The sequence below is a fragment of the Lotus japonicus genome, chromosome 4, assembly GCF_012489685.1.
Source record: "Lotus japonicus ecotype B-129 chromosome 4, LjGifu_v1.2".
NCBI classification, from domain to species: domain Eukaryota; kingdom Viridiplantae; phylum Streptophyta; class Magnoliopsida; order Fabales; family Fabaceae; genus Lotus; species Lotus japonicus.
This window is the reverse complement of record NC_080044.1, coordinates 22008762-22023849: the sequence shown is the minus strand read 5'-3', so window position 1 is coordinate 22023849 and position 15088 is coordinate 22008762. Positions and strand designations below refer to the sequence as shown.

At 33.2% G+C, this 15088-nt stretch overlaps 1 protein-coding gene across 1 annotated transcript; it reads left to right on the top strand.

Moving 5' to 3' along the window:
- LOC130709964 (AP-4 complex subunit epsilon) lies at window positions 1-8982 on the top strand. The gene is made up of 10 exons (XM_057559106.1): window positions 1-1037; window positions 1416-1631; window positions 1743-1853; window positions 3697-3894; window positions 4116-4247; window positions 4349-4405; window positions 4480-4596; window positions 5530-5607; window positions 6316-6459; window positions 7337-8982. Exons 1-10 carry the CDS (start codon window positions 285-287, stop codon window positions 8444-8446), a joined length of 2916 nt encoding a protein of 971 aa, XP_057415089.1. The 5' UTR covers window positions 1-284; the 3' UTR covers window positions 8447-8982.
- Window positions 8983-15088: the final 6106 nt, after the last annotated feature.

The window sequence follows — 15088 nt, the reverse complement described above, 5'->3', positions numbered from 1 at the left end:
CACACCCGAGTCAGGAAGACGACTCTGTTTGTCTGTTTATGCTTTTACATTTCTCACATTGCATCTCCGTCCGACACGACGCCGTCTACTGACTCTCTTCTCAATTCTCATTCTCCACCTCGCACACTCCTCACTCCCCCAATTCTCAATCTCAAACCCTCTCTCTCTCCGCCCACACCACTAGATCCACCACCGTCACCGACACTCCCTCTCGGATCCGGATCCGGATCCACCACCAAACCCCAAACCTGGAGCAGTTAAAGACGATCGGGCGCGAGCTCGCCATGGGTTCCCAAGGCGGGTTCGGTCAATCCAAGGAGTTTCTCGACCTCGTCAAGTCCATCGGCGAAGCCCGATCCAAGGCGGAGGAGGACCGCATCGTCCTCCGCGAAGTCGAAACCCTCAAACGCCGCATCGCCGAGCCGGACATCCCTAAACGGAAGATGAAGGAGTACATCATTCGCCTCCTCTACGTCGAGATGCTCGGCCACGACGCCTCCTTCGGTTACATCCACGCCGTGAAAATGACTCACGACGACAATCTCCTCTCCAAACGCACCGGCTACCTCGCCGTCACGCTCTTCCTCAGCGACGATCACGACCTCATCATCCTCATCGTTAACACCATACAGAAGGATCTCAAGTCTGATAACTACCTCGTTGTTTGCGCCGCGTTGAACGCCGTCTGCCGCCTCATCAACGACGAGACGATTCCCGCCGTTTTGCCCGTCGTCGTCGAACTTCTCTCGCATTCCAAGGAGGCAGTTAGAAGAAAAGCAGTCATGGCGCTCCACCGGTTTCATCACAAATCACCTTCCTCGGTTTCGCACCTCATTTCGAATTTCCGGAAGCGATTGTGCGATAACGACCCTGGTGTGATGGGTGCTACTTTGTGCCCTATCTTTGACCTTGTGAATGAGGATCCTACCCCGTACAAGGACCTTGTTGTTAGCTTTGTTAACATTCTTAAACAGGTCGCGGAACACCGGTTGCCCAAGAGCTATGACTATCACCAAATGCCTGCTCCCTTCATTCAGGTCCGCAATCTGCGCTTATTGTTTACATTGCAAAAAATATCACTTGGTAGTTTGCATGAGGTTTAGATTCAAGCTCCTTGCCACATTGTATTAAAAAGAAAAGCTGCTGAAAATTATGTGACTGATTGATTGAAAAGCATGTAGATTTCATATTAGAGAGGTTTTTCTTAAACATTACTTTCTCTGTGAGGGCACAATATTTAATTCCAAGCTTGGATATGTTTGTTTACTTTTTTTTATAGTCCTGAAGCAGTAGAATGTCATGTAGTTAAACTAATTTATTAGGAGAATGACATTGCTGTGTTAGTTGGGCCTTTTGTTTTGCTTTGAATTGCGGCCTGAATTTGAGGGGAAAGAGTTGTGTTTTTGAGTGTGCAGATTAAGTTGCTGAAAATTCTGGCTTTGTTGGGGAGTGGGGACAAGCATGCAAGTGAACAGATGTATACGGTTGTTGGCGATATAATGAGGAAGAGTGATTCATCGAGTAATATAGGGAATGCTATTCTTTATGAGTGCATATGTTGTGTCTCTTCCATATATCCCAATCCGAAGATGTTAGAATCGGCTGCGGATGTGATTGCCAAGTTTTTGAAGGTTTGTTCTTTCGTGAACTGAATTCTGTTTGAAGTTTGTGCTTTACATGTTATTGCATTGGGCTGTGTTTTGCTGTGTTGGGTTACATGTGTGGTGGCATTGTGTGACCAGAGCGACAGTCATAATCTCAAGTACATGGGCATTGATGCCCTCGGTCGGCTGATAAAGTTAAGTCCACATATTGCAGAACAGCATCAACTAGCAGTCATTGACTGCTTAGAGGTGAGGACATTCATCTCAAATACTCAAGAGTTAAGATGAATGTGTGCTGTCTTGCCAATTTTTGTTTGGTCTTATTGGTTATACATTCCCTTTATTCTAATTTAGTAAGGAGAAGTTTTTTTTAGTGTATGTTATATTGAAAAGAAACCCCTCAGCATCTCTTCATTATGAGAAAGAAGAATAGCTATTTGTTCATGTTGTGACCAAATTTCATAGGCCAAATGTACTTTTCAAAGAGCATGTAATGCTACCCTCAGTCATGTTTGTAGTCATGTACTATTTAGCATTTCTAATTGTTATGTGTTGTATTGATATTAGTTTGGATGATAAACTGTTTCTGCATCATTGAATTTACACATTAAGAATATCTACCTGTAACAATTTCATGCTTTCTGTTTTTTCGTACCTGAAGGCTTATTATTTAGGCTATTGTAGGAGACTATTGGCTATGGTTGTCATGTAAAATAAGGATTTACCTACAAGTTCATCAAGAGGACAACTTAATGTTCGTCAAAAGTCATCTGACGTTGAAAAACATGACAATGTCAAGAATTTGGCAACTAATCTAGTAACACGATAAATTAATGCTTGTATAATGTGCGTGGACCACCTGGTTTGACTGCATAAACATGTCCATTTTAATCTATTAAATAGGTTCACCTCGTAATTCATCATTTACTGCATGTCCGTCTATGTAATCTATTTGTTTATATATTCTATCATATTTTAATCTATTAAGCAGTTCCACTTAGTGTGTATTCATTACTTGTATATGAACCCAATCAGATATTGCTCTATCTGGTTTACGAAAATTTGCAATTCTACATCTGAATTATGAAGTGTGCATGATAGCACTGCTGTGTGTTGTGGCGTCATGGCGTGGCTGGCATCTGCCACAGAAACTGCATCACGGGACGTTTTAGCATTGTGTCCATCATGCCTGCGTTGCACCTTGACGTGGAAAGTTGCAGCTGTTGCTGCTGCATGTTGAAATGGGATAAAACCGTAAAATCCCCCATTCTGTTCCCCATTTTCTGAGTTGTTAAATAACTTCCTCCGGTTATTTTTGCAATTTTACCCCTTTTCATCATAAAAGTCTTTAGGGTTCGAAACCTTGTTTGAAGTTTTATTCACACAACATACACTGCCCTCCGGTTTCAACACAAATCACCAACCGCTTCTGCTCGCTGGCACATAATCTGTTCTGCTGATTGTTTGCACGTTCTCTACTTCTTGAGTTTTCACTATAGTCTTTGTAGTAGATGAAAGATCTGTGCCCTTCCTCCTTTTCTGTTCTGTTGCTCACCCTTCTTTTTTTATTTGCTACTCTAATCCTTCTCTCATCTATTATGTTGTAATTTTTTTAATAACCCTTCCCAATCTCATAAAAAGCACCCATGGCATCATTCACTCATAGGCATGAACTTATTTATTTATTGACCTTTTTAGTTTTTAGCTTCTTTATTTAGCTCAGGACTAAGAGCATGACTTTGTTACTAATTATGGATGTGTTTTTAATTTTTAGTAATCTCTATTTGTGTGCATATATATACATATATCTATGTGTGCGTGTGTGTAAATGACTCAACTAGTATTACATTCTTCTGTATAGCGGTCATCCTGGTACCAACAATCCTGCTATAGCAGTTTTGTAGTCGGCTTCTCCGTGCTGCTATCCAGAATTGATAACTATTATTGTACCTGTTTTTTGAGAACTGTTAATTAATCTTAATTGGTCTTTAGAATGACATGCACACATTTGCGTGCTTTTGGAGGAATATTTCAATGTTTAGGTCATCTCAGGCTTTCAAGTATGGATAAAATTCTAATTTGTATGCTGCAGGACCCTGATGATACTATGAAGCGGAAAACTTTTGAACTGCTATACAAAATGACAAAGTCCTCCAATGTGGAAGTGATTGTTGACCGTATGATTGATTACATGATTAGCATAAATGATGAACATTATAAAACCTATATAGCATCTCGATGTGTAGAACTTGCTGAGCAGTTTGCACCAAGCAATCATTGGTTTATACAGGTAATTTGATTTGTTTCCTTTTTGTTTCTTGATTTTGCATAGTAATTATTGAATTTCTTGAGAAATGCTACCTATACACTTTCTAACTACCTTTTTCAAAGGCCATATACATTGTAAAATTCATTTTCACCCGATAATTGAGTGTGTATTGAAAAGAGTGTGTTGCTAGTGTTCCTCAACATTCTTTGATAACTAACAATATCTTGTGCTTTATTAAACAGACAATGAATAAAGTTTTTGAGCATGCTGGAGATCTTGTGAATATCAAGGTGGCACATAATTTAATGCGGTTGATTGCTGAAGGATTTGGAGAGGATGATAATGGTGCAGATAGTCAGTTGAGATCGTCTGCTGTATGTTACTCTGATAATAGTGCTTGTTAATTTAGTATTACCCTGCATAAGTAGTCATGTGCAAGCATGGTACTTAATGAATGCTATTTTCTGAAATGTAGGTTGAGTCGTATTTACGCCTAATTGGAGAGCCGAAGCTTCCCTCTGTGTTTCTTCAAGTATATTTCCCCACTTAGTTTACTTTTCAAGACATGACATCTGGTTTTGGCATAATGTTTAGTACTGATTACAGGTCATCTGCTGGGTTTTGGGGGAATATGGCACATCTGATGGTAAACATTCTGCTTCCTACATCACTGGGAAGTTATGTGACGTAGCAGAGGCATATTCTAATGATGAAACGGTTAAGGTACTTATGTAATGCCAATTATTTTGTTTAGCACTAGAGAAAGCCAACATTTTACTGATCAGGGGAGGGGGAAGGTCATGATGCCCTTTTGAGAGAATTTGATTATCTGTGGATAATTTCTTTCTATTTTTTCTTTGCTTTCAGTATTTACAATGGCACCAATATCATTTTTGAAGTTAAGCATAATCTTTTTATCCACTCTAGCTAAAAGCTCTGTTCCAGTTTAATGAGAAGTTTTTATCAGGATTGTTAGGTTTTTAATCTGTCTTTGCCCCACTTCGTCGCTGCATCTATGGTCTCTTTTCACTCAATTAATACACGTTCTCAAGAATTAAGTACTTTCTTCATAGCTTAAATGTTTGTTGTCCAGGACTGCATTGTGGTCTTTGTTAATGTCATTACTATTTAACATAAGAAATACTTGCTTGGACCACCATTATCACCTTTCTGATTGATCGAATTGGGTGAGCATATAAGAAGCTTTAACTTAGACTTACCTGACCATTATCTTCATTGATGATTATAGGTAGTTATTGTAACAGTTTTCATTTCTATACTGATTTCATTAGTGAGATTCCAGTAGTTCCTATACTATGAAAATGTGTGAATGTACTTTAACAATAAATTATGAATCTAATGCTTTGTTATGGAATCTGATTATTGTAATGGTATTCAATATCTTTGTTCTTAATTGATTTTGTGATAAGATGTCTTGCAATTGGTGTTAGATGTTTCTAAATTTGGAATCTATTATGTCTTGCCGTCCTGCTATGTGCAATAGCGCTATAGTGTTTTTGGGGTCAGCTGCTACACGCCACTATCTGGGATTGACAATGCTGACCCTAACCCTCTCTCCTGCTCTATTATATCAATTTATTTGATCTTTTTGCTTGAACGATTTTCAATTGGACTAAATTATTGTTTGTTTTGAAGGGATATGCAATTTCAGCGATGACAAAAACTTATGCATTTGAAATAGCAGCTGGGAGGAAGGTGGATATGCTACCTGAGGTATCTGCTGATAGAATTTGGGTTAAAATTTTGTATCTCTTCTATGCCATGGATGTTCTGTGTTGGGGAAGTGAATGTTTATGTTTTGGTCACAATCATTCCTTTGACTTTTATTCATAATAAATGTTACGTTCCCCCCATCTTTGTCGTCGTACAAAGGAATTGCACTGCAACGATGTTCTGTTTTATGAGTTTGTTTGAGGCGTTGGTTGTTGCTCCAATCATGTTGTTATTTACAAATGTATTTTGATACGCAGAGTTCAAAGTGTTTTTTGGGTTGACTATTTAAGAAAATAGACTTGACATGGTAGAATATGAAGATCAATATCATGTTTGATTTTGATTAATTTTAGCAGAACATTTTTCTCAAAGGCTCTTGGTAAGATTTTTATTATAAGCAGTTTTTGATGAAATTTATGTCTAAATTTCTTGTAAATGCTTTTTTTTCTGTTGACCTCTTCTATGCTTATTAATTTCAACTTTCAACTACATTTTTCTGTGAAAAGTTACAGTGAATAAGTTGCCCAATTAACTGTTGTGGTATTAAATATTTGTTTTTCACTTTATTATATGTGTGATTATTTTCAAAAGTCATTGTTCACGTGGATAGGCTGTTAATGAAATTCTGCATTCACTACTCAAGTTGATACTGAAATTTGACCGATATTGTACTGCTAAGATGACTAGTATTTTACTTTCTACATGCAGTGTCAATCTTTGGTTGAAGAATTATTGGCATCCAACTCCACTGACTTGCAGCAACGTGCTTATGAATTGCAAGCCCTTATTGGTTTGGATGCACGAGCTGTTGAATCAATAATGCCGCAAGATGCAAGTTGTGAAGATATTGAGGTTTTTTGCATATTCCTGTATCATTTTAAGATTATAATATTTTGACTGCTTTCGTATATAATGATTTACTTTTTGATGTTGGGTGCATTGAAAATGTGTGAGATGTATATTCTCTTCAATGAATTATTATATTTCTGCATCCAATTAATTTTATTGATAAGAATATTTTATTATTTTAGATGAAGTTATAATTTCAGTAACTACAAGTTATTCATGAGTCATGACCCTTTACCAGTTATAAGCATCCTACCAGTCTACCACAATTAGCAGCGGTAGCTCCATCGAGGACTTCAAATTATTTTTGATTCTTAAATGATATTTGATCGGACTTTGCCCCTCTCCAGATATAGTAAGAAAACCAAAATGATTTTCTAAAATTTGGAAACCTTTCTTGGTAAGCAAGGCAGTTTCCACCCAGGGTAAATCTAAAAATTATAGTGGTAGTCTTCCTGTTGTCAAATACTATTGCTGATTATATTTTCTGTCAGGGTAAATCTAAAAGCCAATTGTTTTATATTTGCTTTGTTTTGTTTGTGTGGTAGTCTTCCCGTTGTCAAATACTATTGCTGATTTGGCACTTCAGTTCAAAATTCAGATCATTGCATCTTTTCTGCCCAGATCTTTCTTTATTCTTGTCAGTTTTAATCTATAAATATTTGGTCATGTATATCTCTTGATTAATGTCTTTCTGCAGATAATTCTTTTGACCACTTTGTTGGTTGATGAGTTAAACTTCATCAGCAGTTTAAATTTGTATTGTACACATTCATCTCTTTTCACTAAATGTAATAATGTACCTGGGAACAATGCATATTACCATTTGGACATTCTTGTTTTGCTGAACTAAGATTATTGACATGATGAAACTTTTATGCAGGTGGATAAAAATCTTTCTTTCCTCAATGATTATGTCCAGCAGTCTCTAGAAAGGGGTGCGATGCCCTACTTTCGTGAGGATGAGCGGGCTGGAATAGTGAATATAAGCAACCTCAGTAGCCAGGATCAGCATGAATCTGCACAGCATAGTCTGAGATTTGAAGCGTATGAACTTCCCAAGGTTCCAGTACCATCAAAAGTTGCTCCAGTTTCTCTTTCATCCTCAACTGACCTTGTTCCAGTACCTGAGGCATTGTATTCTAGAGAAACTCCCCAGATCTCTTCAGCGAGAGTACCATCAGAGATAGGATCATCAGATCTTAAGCTAAGGCTTGATGGTGTTCAGAAGAAGTGGGGTAAGCCAACCTATTCATCTCCATCACCATCTTCCTCAAGTTCTACTTCCCAAAACCCAGTGAATGTGGTGACTAAGACGGATGTTGCTACTGCTGTAAATTCAAAAGTACGTGATAGCTATGATTCAAGAAAGCAACATATTGAAATTTCACCAGAAAAGCAGAAGCTTGCTGCTTCATTGTTTGGTGGTTCCACTAAACCCGAGAAAAGAACATCAACTAGCAATAAGGTTCCAAAGGCTAGTGCTAGTGCTTCAGACAGATCTCAGGAACCGAAAGCTGCAGTTTTACCCAAGAAAACAGCTGCAGAGAAAACCAATCAACAATCTCCTCTTCCAGATTTGCTTGACTTGGGTGAACCAACTGTTACTGCTACAGCTCCCTCTCTGGACCCATTCATGCAATTGGAAGGACTTCTTGACCCAAGCCTTAGTTCTACAACAAGTAATAGTAGTAGTGCTGCTACAAATACACCTGACCTTATGGAACTCTATTCGGAAACTACTGCTAGTGGACAGAGTGATAGTGGTGGCTATTCTATCCCCCCTGTGAGTGGGGATAATTTAACTCTTTTATCTGAGTTGTCGAACGCCACTGCCCGAGATACCAAAGGAGAAACAATTGCAATGCCTTTGTCACAATCCGTAAAGGGTCCGAACGCTAAAGATTCTTTGCAGAAGGATGCAAAAGTCAGACAGATGGGTGTCAACCCCTCAAGTCAGAATCCCAACTTGTTCAGGGACTTGCTTGGCTAATCTGATCAAAAGAACAAATGTAAATCATATGATGCTTCAGGATAGATTACCTTGCGACTTAAAGCTCATGGAGTTACCAGAACCAATTGGCTATCTGATATATGCGAAAATTGAATAGTCTAAAATATGATCTAAGACGGTTGCAGCCACCATTTGGGTGATTCCCTATCCAGGAATTATGGCTAAACCAGGTAAAGATCTGTTCTAGTTGCAGAATAGCTTTAGTTGCGATCGAATGCATGAAGTGTTCCTCGTTGAATCCAGGTTCTGGTCCATTCTAGACGCTGAAGGGTACTGTCAGTCATTTCATTTTACACTTTAATGGAAGTCCAGTGTCATCTTTGTTGTTATACCAAAGCACTTTTTGTTTCTTGTTTTTTGCCCCAATTTTTGTGCATTTTCATACCGCTGTCTACATAATGGATTTTTTCCCATAAATGAGAAGCTTGGTACTGCGGTCATATCCAGTTTGGTGTATGGCATTTGTAAACGTGAAATTTTTAGTGATAAATGAATTCAGCTATTCCTTTGTCGAAGGCCAATGTCCCCATGATTGGCTGTTTCAGTCTTTCGTTGCCTTCAAATCTCTTTCTCTATCATGCACCATGCTGATGTTTCGGTACTCATCACGATATCTGTGGTTTTAATATTATCTGTACAATCATACATGATCACATGAGCTTAGTTTTTCATTTTGGGCGGCTTATGATAATTATATGGTTCAAGATAATTTCAATTTAATTTTGCCTATATTTCTTTTGACCGTAGTTTGACTATTTATTTGGTTTACTGAGATTGATTTTTCTCATGAGATCATATTTTCTCTGGTACACTCTTTTATAAAACATTTCATGCATTGTAGCGATATTTTTATGGAAGGATTTAATGTATATGTACATCGAATGGTCGTTTGCAACATTATAAAATAAATTAATTTTAATTAAAATTATTAATCATGTAGCGGTTACTGATGTGACATGAAACGAGAATGTTAGTGAGTGCATCACAATTATAAGTTTATAATTATAATTATACGGTTAAAAGTTAAACTATTGTAAGTTTACTATGGTTCTATTTGGTTGTAGTAAGATTAATTTTTCTCTATCTTCAAAAAAAGAAGATTAATTTTTCTCAGGAGAGCATACTTTCTATCCATTAAAATATTTCATGGATTGTAGGAATATTTTTATGGAATAGCATGTAAAACTTAAGATTCAATCATTTCAATAAAGAGAAAGCGGAATAATAATAGTAAATAACACAAATAAATCTTACACGAATTTCCTATCAGAACTAATATTTAAATTGTACCAGAAAAAGAACTAATATTTGAACCATTTGGTGTTCTTGCTCGGGTTTTTATATTAAAATAATTAAATTATTTGATTATTTAGAGCATTTTCTTCATACTCCAAAAATCTTGATAATTTTTGGAGCTATAAATTTTTTTGATTATAAGTTTTTTCCTAACTTTTTTTTTTGAAAGTATGTCAGGTAGTAAAGATCTTTTTATTTAAAAATTGTCCCTCATCTTACAATTCTGTGTTTTCATTTGTAAGTTGTAACTACCTTATTGTTTAAAAAAACTACATTATTAGTGTAATCATATATTTTTTCTCTTTTCATATCATGTTAGTCCTAACGAAAATTCATATATTCTATTTTTAACTAGCGGAATTACCCGTGCCCTGCACGGTTGACTTTTGTTATTTATAATTTAAATTTCGTGTAATATTGTATTTTGTATCTTTTTAGTAAATATGTTTTAAAAATTGTTTCAATTATATGTTCTTAATAGTGATAATTGTGGATTAATCTACCATAATTTTTTACTTCAAAATTTTTACTTATTTAAATATGAAAAAATTTAAAAATTAAAAATTATAAGACATGTACAGATGTACTTATTATTTTGTATTTTAAATTATAAATTTTGTATCACGCAAATTTTTCTATATACATTAAATTAGTATTTTTAATTTTTTTAATACATGTACTCATTATTAATATTTGATTGATTATTTTTCATATCAATCTTTCTATTTATAATAACAATAACAATAATAATAATATATATTTTGATTCAAAATGTTAATTTCGAAGAGAAATCAATATGTAACAACAAAATGAAACCCCACTTTTACTAAAACTCAAATCAAATCATAGAAAAAATTATCAGATTAAATAAACTAAAATAATAGATAATATACGAAAATTATTTAGATCGAAAGGCTTCTCTTATTTTTGATTAAAGTCTCACGTGGCTATTATTTTTAAGTTTGAACTCATTCCCTTTTTTAGTCTTTGGCTCTTCGATCATACCTTTGGTAACCACCGCCTACCAGGGACGATGGAGGAGAAATCCATTTTATCAATCCAAGCAGATAAATTGAAGGATTTCTGCATGTCTTTCCCCTTCATGATTTAAAAAAGAGGTGAAACAATATATAATGGTGAATCGAAAATGGAAGAATGAGTAAATAATAGGATCATGAAATAAGGGTGTTCATAACCGAACCAAAATGAATTAAAACCGCTCAAACCGATCCAAAAAACCTGATAACCAAAAAAACCGAAAAACCGCAAAAACCGATATTTTGTGAATGGATCTGTTTGTTTTCAGTTCCCATGTTAAAATCGAAACAATTCAAACCAAAAGTATTTATTTATTTAAATTTTGACATACATAATTACCCATTTAACCATACTTATGATGTTTTATTCCATGTATACCCAAACCTTTACAGTAATGTGTTTAAACTTTTCCAAGTTAGGAGACATATGTCTTCTTTTCATTCAGCGAAAGTGAAACCATCAATGTTCTGCTTCTTTGCCTCTTACTCAAAACAATACGTTTGTAAAATTGGTTGAAAATCAACTTAGATAGAGTTAATTAGATATTGTACATGAAATGCAGTAGTGTTACAAATCACAGTCATCACTTAGCATGATATCTTCTCTCTGTACACTGCTACTTGTTTTATGATTTTATTTTCTATTTCGTTATTTATTTCAAGATTTTTAGTTTCTTTGAAAAACTGAAATGCAATCCAATCCAAACTGATAAAAATTGGTTTGGATTTGAAAAAAAATAATTGAATTTTTAAATTATAAAACTGAAACAATCGGATCAGATGAATTTGTCCTTTAAAACCGAACCTCGAACACCCTATCATGAAACATGAAATAAATCATTTTACACAACAAATAAAAAGGAGTGAATAAGACTATAAGAGGATAATAATAAACTTATAATATTGCGATCATACAGTGGTGGTGGAGAATTATAAAATAAAAAATGGAATAAAACTCTAAAAACAATAAATCAAAATAAGGTAAACACAATGTCACAAAGAACGGGTGAAAGAGAATGTTATAGATTAAAAAAATAATGTGAGAAATGTCTCAAAAGAGCAAATGAATTCTAACCAACGTGCATGTATAGCTAAATTAATAATTATTGCATTATGATAAAAAGTATTACCTGACACATGATTGATAAATTATTTTTCTCTATAATTGTTTTAAATGAAAGAAAAATTGAAGGTGAAATCCTTAACATGAAATCGAATAACGGATTGAGAAACTGAAAAATGAAAGGGAGGAAATAGAGGAGTACGGAAAATATGGAAGAAGGTTGAAAATACTTACCATGCAGTAGACGAATGGAGAAAAACAAAACAGAATCAGTTCTTTTCATAAGAAATCCCAAAGATGTTCAAATGATTCATTAATTCAATTATATCAATTTAATTCTGAAAATACGGAATATTTCATTTTGAAAATTCAATTATTTAATCAATCTTGTCTAATCTAATTAAAAAAATTCGTTATTTATTTCAAATTATTTCATTGTTCCAATAAATTATCAATTCTTGAGCACCATCGTTTTTAAAATTTGAATTTAAAAAAGATAATTAATTATACTTATTAATTTTAGGAATTAATTAGAGGCATTAATTTCAATTATAAGAAATAAAATTTAGGGGTGTAATCGGACCGGATTGGTTCAAATTTATGGTGTTTAAATGTCTGCACCAATCTAACTTGTTCGGTTTGGGTTGGTTCATATTTCATGATTTTTAATTCTAAATTCGAACAAAACCAACCAGATCTCAATCGGATTAGTTCGGTTCCGATGGTCGGATTTGAAATAAAAAAATATTATTTGGAAATATGCACGAAAATTAATCTAAAAACGTGAAAAATTATAAAAAATATAGAAAAATCTAACATTTTCAAAGAACAGAACATTCGATAATGACATAAATCATATAATCTAAATAAAAATAACACCTCTAATACAAATATGAATATGTAATGTAATGGGCTGAAAATGTTTGAGATTAATGTAAAAAAAATTCTCAATTCATTAGATTGGTTCGGATTGATCGTTTTTTCAATCCACAAATATGATACCTGAACCGATGGTAATCGAATTCAGTAAATAAATCTGAATCGAACTAATGATCTAATCCAACCCATCGTAATGTGTTTCGGTTCAGATCGGTTTGGTCGGAATCGCGGATCAGACCATACCCGCTTGCACTCCTAATAAAATTTGTAGTAACTAAAATAGGAAGTATTTATGCAATTGGAAAATTTTCGAAAAATTCAAAATAAAAAATTAATGATGCTGAAAATTAAAAAATTCAATATTTATTTTATTTTCAAAAATTCATTTGCTCATCGCACACTTTATAATTAATCTAGTATTAAAGGAACTTCGAATTTCATAAAAAATTAATTTATATTTTAAAATCATTTTAACCATAATATTAAGCGAAAACAGATAAATGAATTTTATAACTAAAAATTAAAAGATCCAATATACATTGATTTTAGTTTTTTTTTTTGCTTGGTGTCTTGATTGTTGCTGGAACTCTTTTGGGCTTTGCCCCTTTTAATATATATATGGCTTTTCCAAAAAAAAATTAAAAATAAAAAGGATTCCAATTATTTTTATGAATCGTATTTTCAAATTTATAATATTTTTTTAATATTTGATATATCTTAAAAAAGAATTTAAGGAAGAATAAAAATTGATTTTTTTATAATCAGAATTGATTATTTTCAAAAAAATTATGAGTTTAATGGATATGCACTGACAGTGTAAAATAGTTTTACACAGTCATCCAATCAAAGCATGCCACATAGGAGAGATAATTATATTTGACTTTAATTTTAATTAAAAGAATAATATATTTTCTGATTTGGCAGAATTCAATTGGATGTCTGTGTAAAACTATTTTACACTGTCAGTGCATATCCATTAAACTCAAAAATTATATCTAAGGTGAAATTTTTTATAATGGATGAAATGAAATAGGTTCAGAGATGTTCATGTATTGTATCATCTTTTCGAAAATTTGGACAGGGTGAAAATAATGTTATTTGGAATTTATATCCTTACTTTGATAGTTTTTATAAGTATTACCTATGTTTTATTCTTAAAAAAATAATTTACCTTTGAGTGTAACAAAAAATAGAATTAATGTGGTTACTGGTATGTAGCAATTTACTTTTGTTGATATATTATTTTTTTATAAGCATTTTTTAAAATTATTTATGTATTGTGTATGTGGTCATAATATTATTAAATTTAGCAATTCATGAGATAAAAAAAGTTGAAATCATTTTTTTTGTTTTCGAGGGAAAATAAATTACTTAAGAGGATACATGTGACATAGGTCTTCTAGAATAAAACTTTCTTACATTCTTTTCATATTTATATAAATATAGATATAGATAAATTATTATTTGGAAAACGTAGCTTTTAAAATCAACTCTGAAGGAAAGAATCACTTTCTTCAAAGCATCTAGTTAATTATTATGAAGCATCTGCTACCTAGAAGAAACATTAAAGAGTAAAAATTTGTATGGCACTAATTTTAAGGGTATATTATCCAAAAAAAAACCATTTTAAAAGTACCTATAGAAAATTAACCCTGCATATGAATGAAACTAACCTTGAAAGAAAATATGACGGAGCAAAAGGAAATGAGCGAACATAAGTACGGTAGAGTGAATGATGGGGGAAGAGAACGTGAGTGAAAAAGAATATACCTTTAAGAAATTGTTATTGCATCTAAACAAACTCCTTAATGATACCAAAGATAAACATGAATGAGTAAAAATAACGAAGAATCGTGAGTTACAACGAATAAGAAGGTCTTGCGTTTATAACTAATAGTAAACATATAAGAATTACAATTTAAATTAGTGTGTTTTAATTGCTAACAAAAAATATATAGTCTGATTTGATTTATTATTATATTATACTGTATTAATTAGAATAACTAAATAAGGAATTATTAAGAGTTTTTTTTCATTCCATGGAATGATTAGGAGTTGATATAACTGAATAATGGAAAACATTTAAAAGTGTATATTTTATAATTGAATCACAAATTGATTGTGCTAAATAAATTATTTGAATTTGAAACACTTGCTAATTTAAATGTTTAAAGTATTTATAAAATTAACTAAATAATTTAAATATGCAAAGTAGATGACTTTTTTTTTGAAAGTAGAAGTAGAGAACTTGAATACAGGGCATTAATAATTTTTTGACCAATATATGCAGATATATCTTTGTAAGAATAAGAGTCATAAATGTAGTAATAATTATTTGAGATTGAT

What these genes read in the sequence shown, in the direction of transcription:
- LOC130709964 (XM_057559106.1), top strand. Translation starts at nt 285, where the DNA reads ATGGGTTCCCAAGGCGGGTTCGGTCAATCCAAGGAGTTTCTCGACCTC. An exon ending in TGCCTGCTCCCTTCATTCAG is followed by an intron (nt 1,038 to 1,415) that starts GTCCGCAATCTG and finishes TTGAGTGTGCAG; the next exon opens with ATTAAGTTGCTGAAAATTCT. An exon ending in CAAGTTGTGAAGATATTGAG is followed by an intron (nt 6,460 to 7,336) that starts GTTTTTTGCATA and finishes ACTTTTATGCAG; the next exon opens with GTGGATAAAAATCTTTCTTT.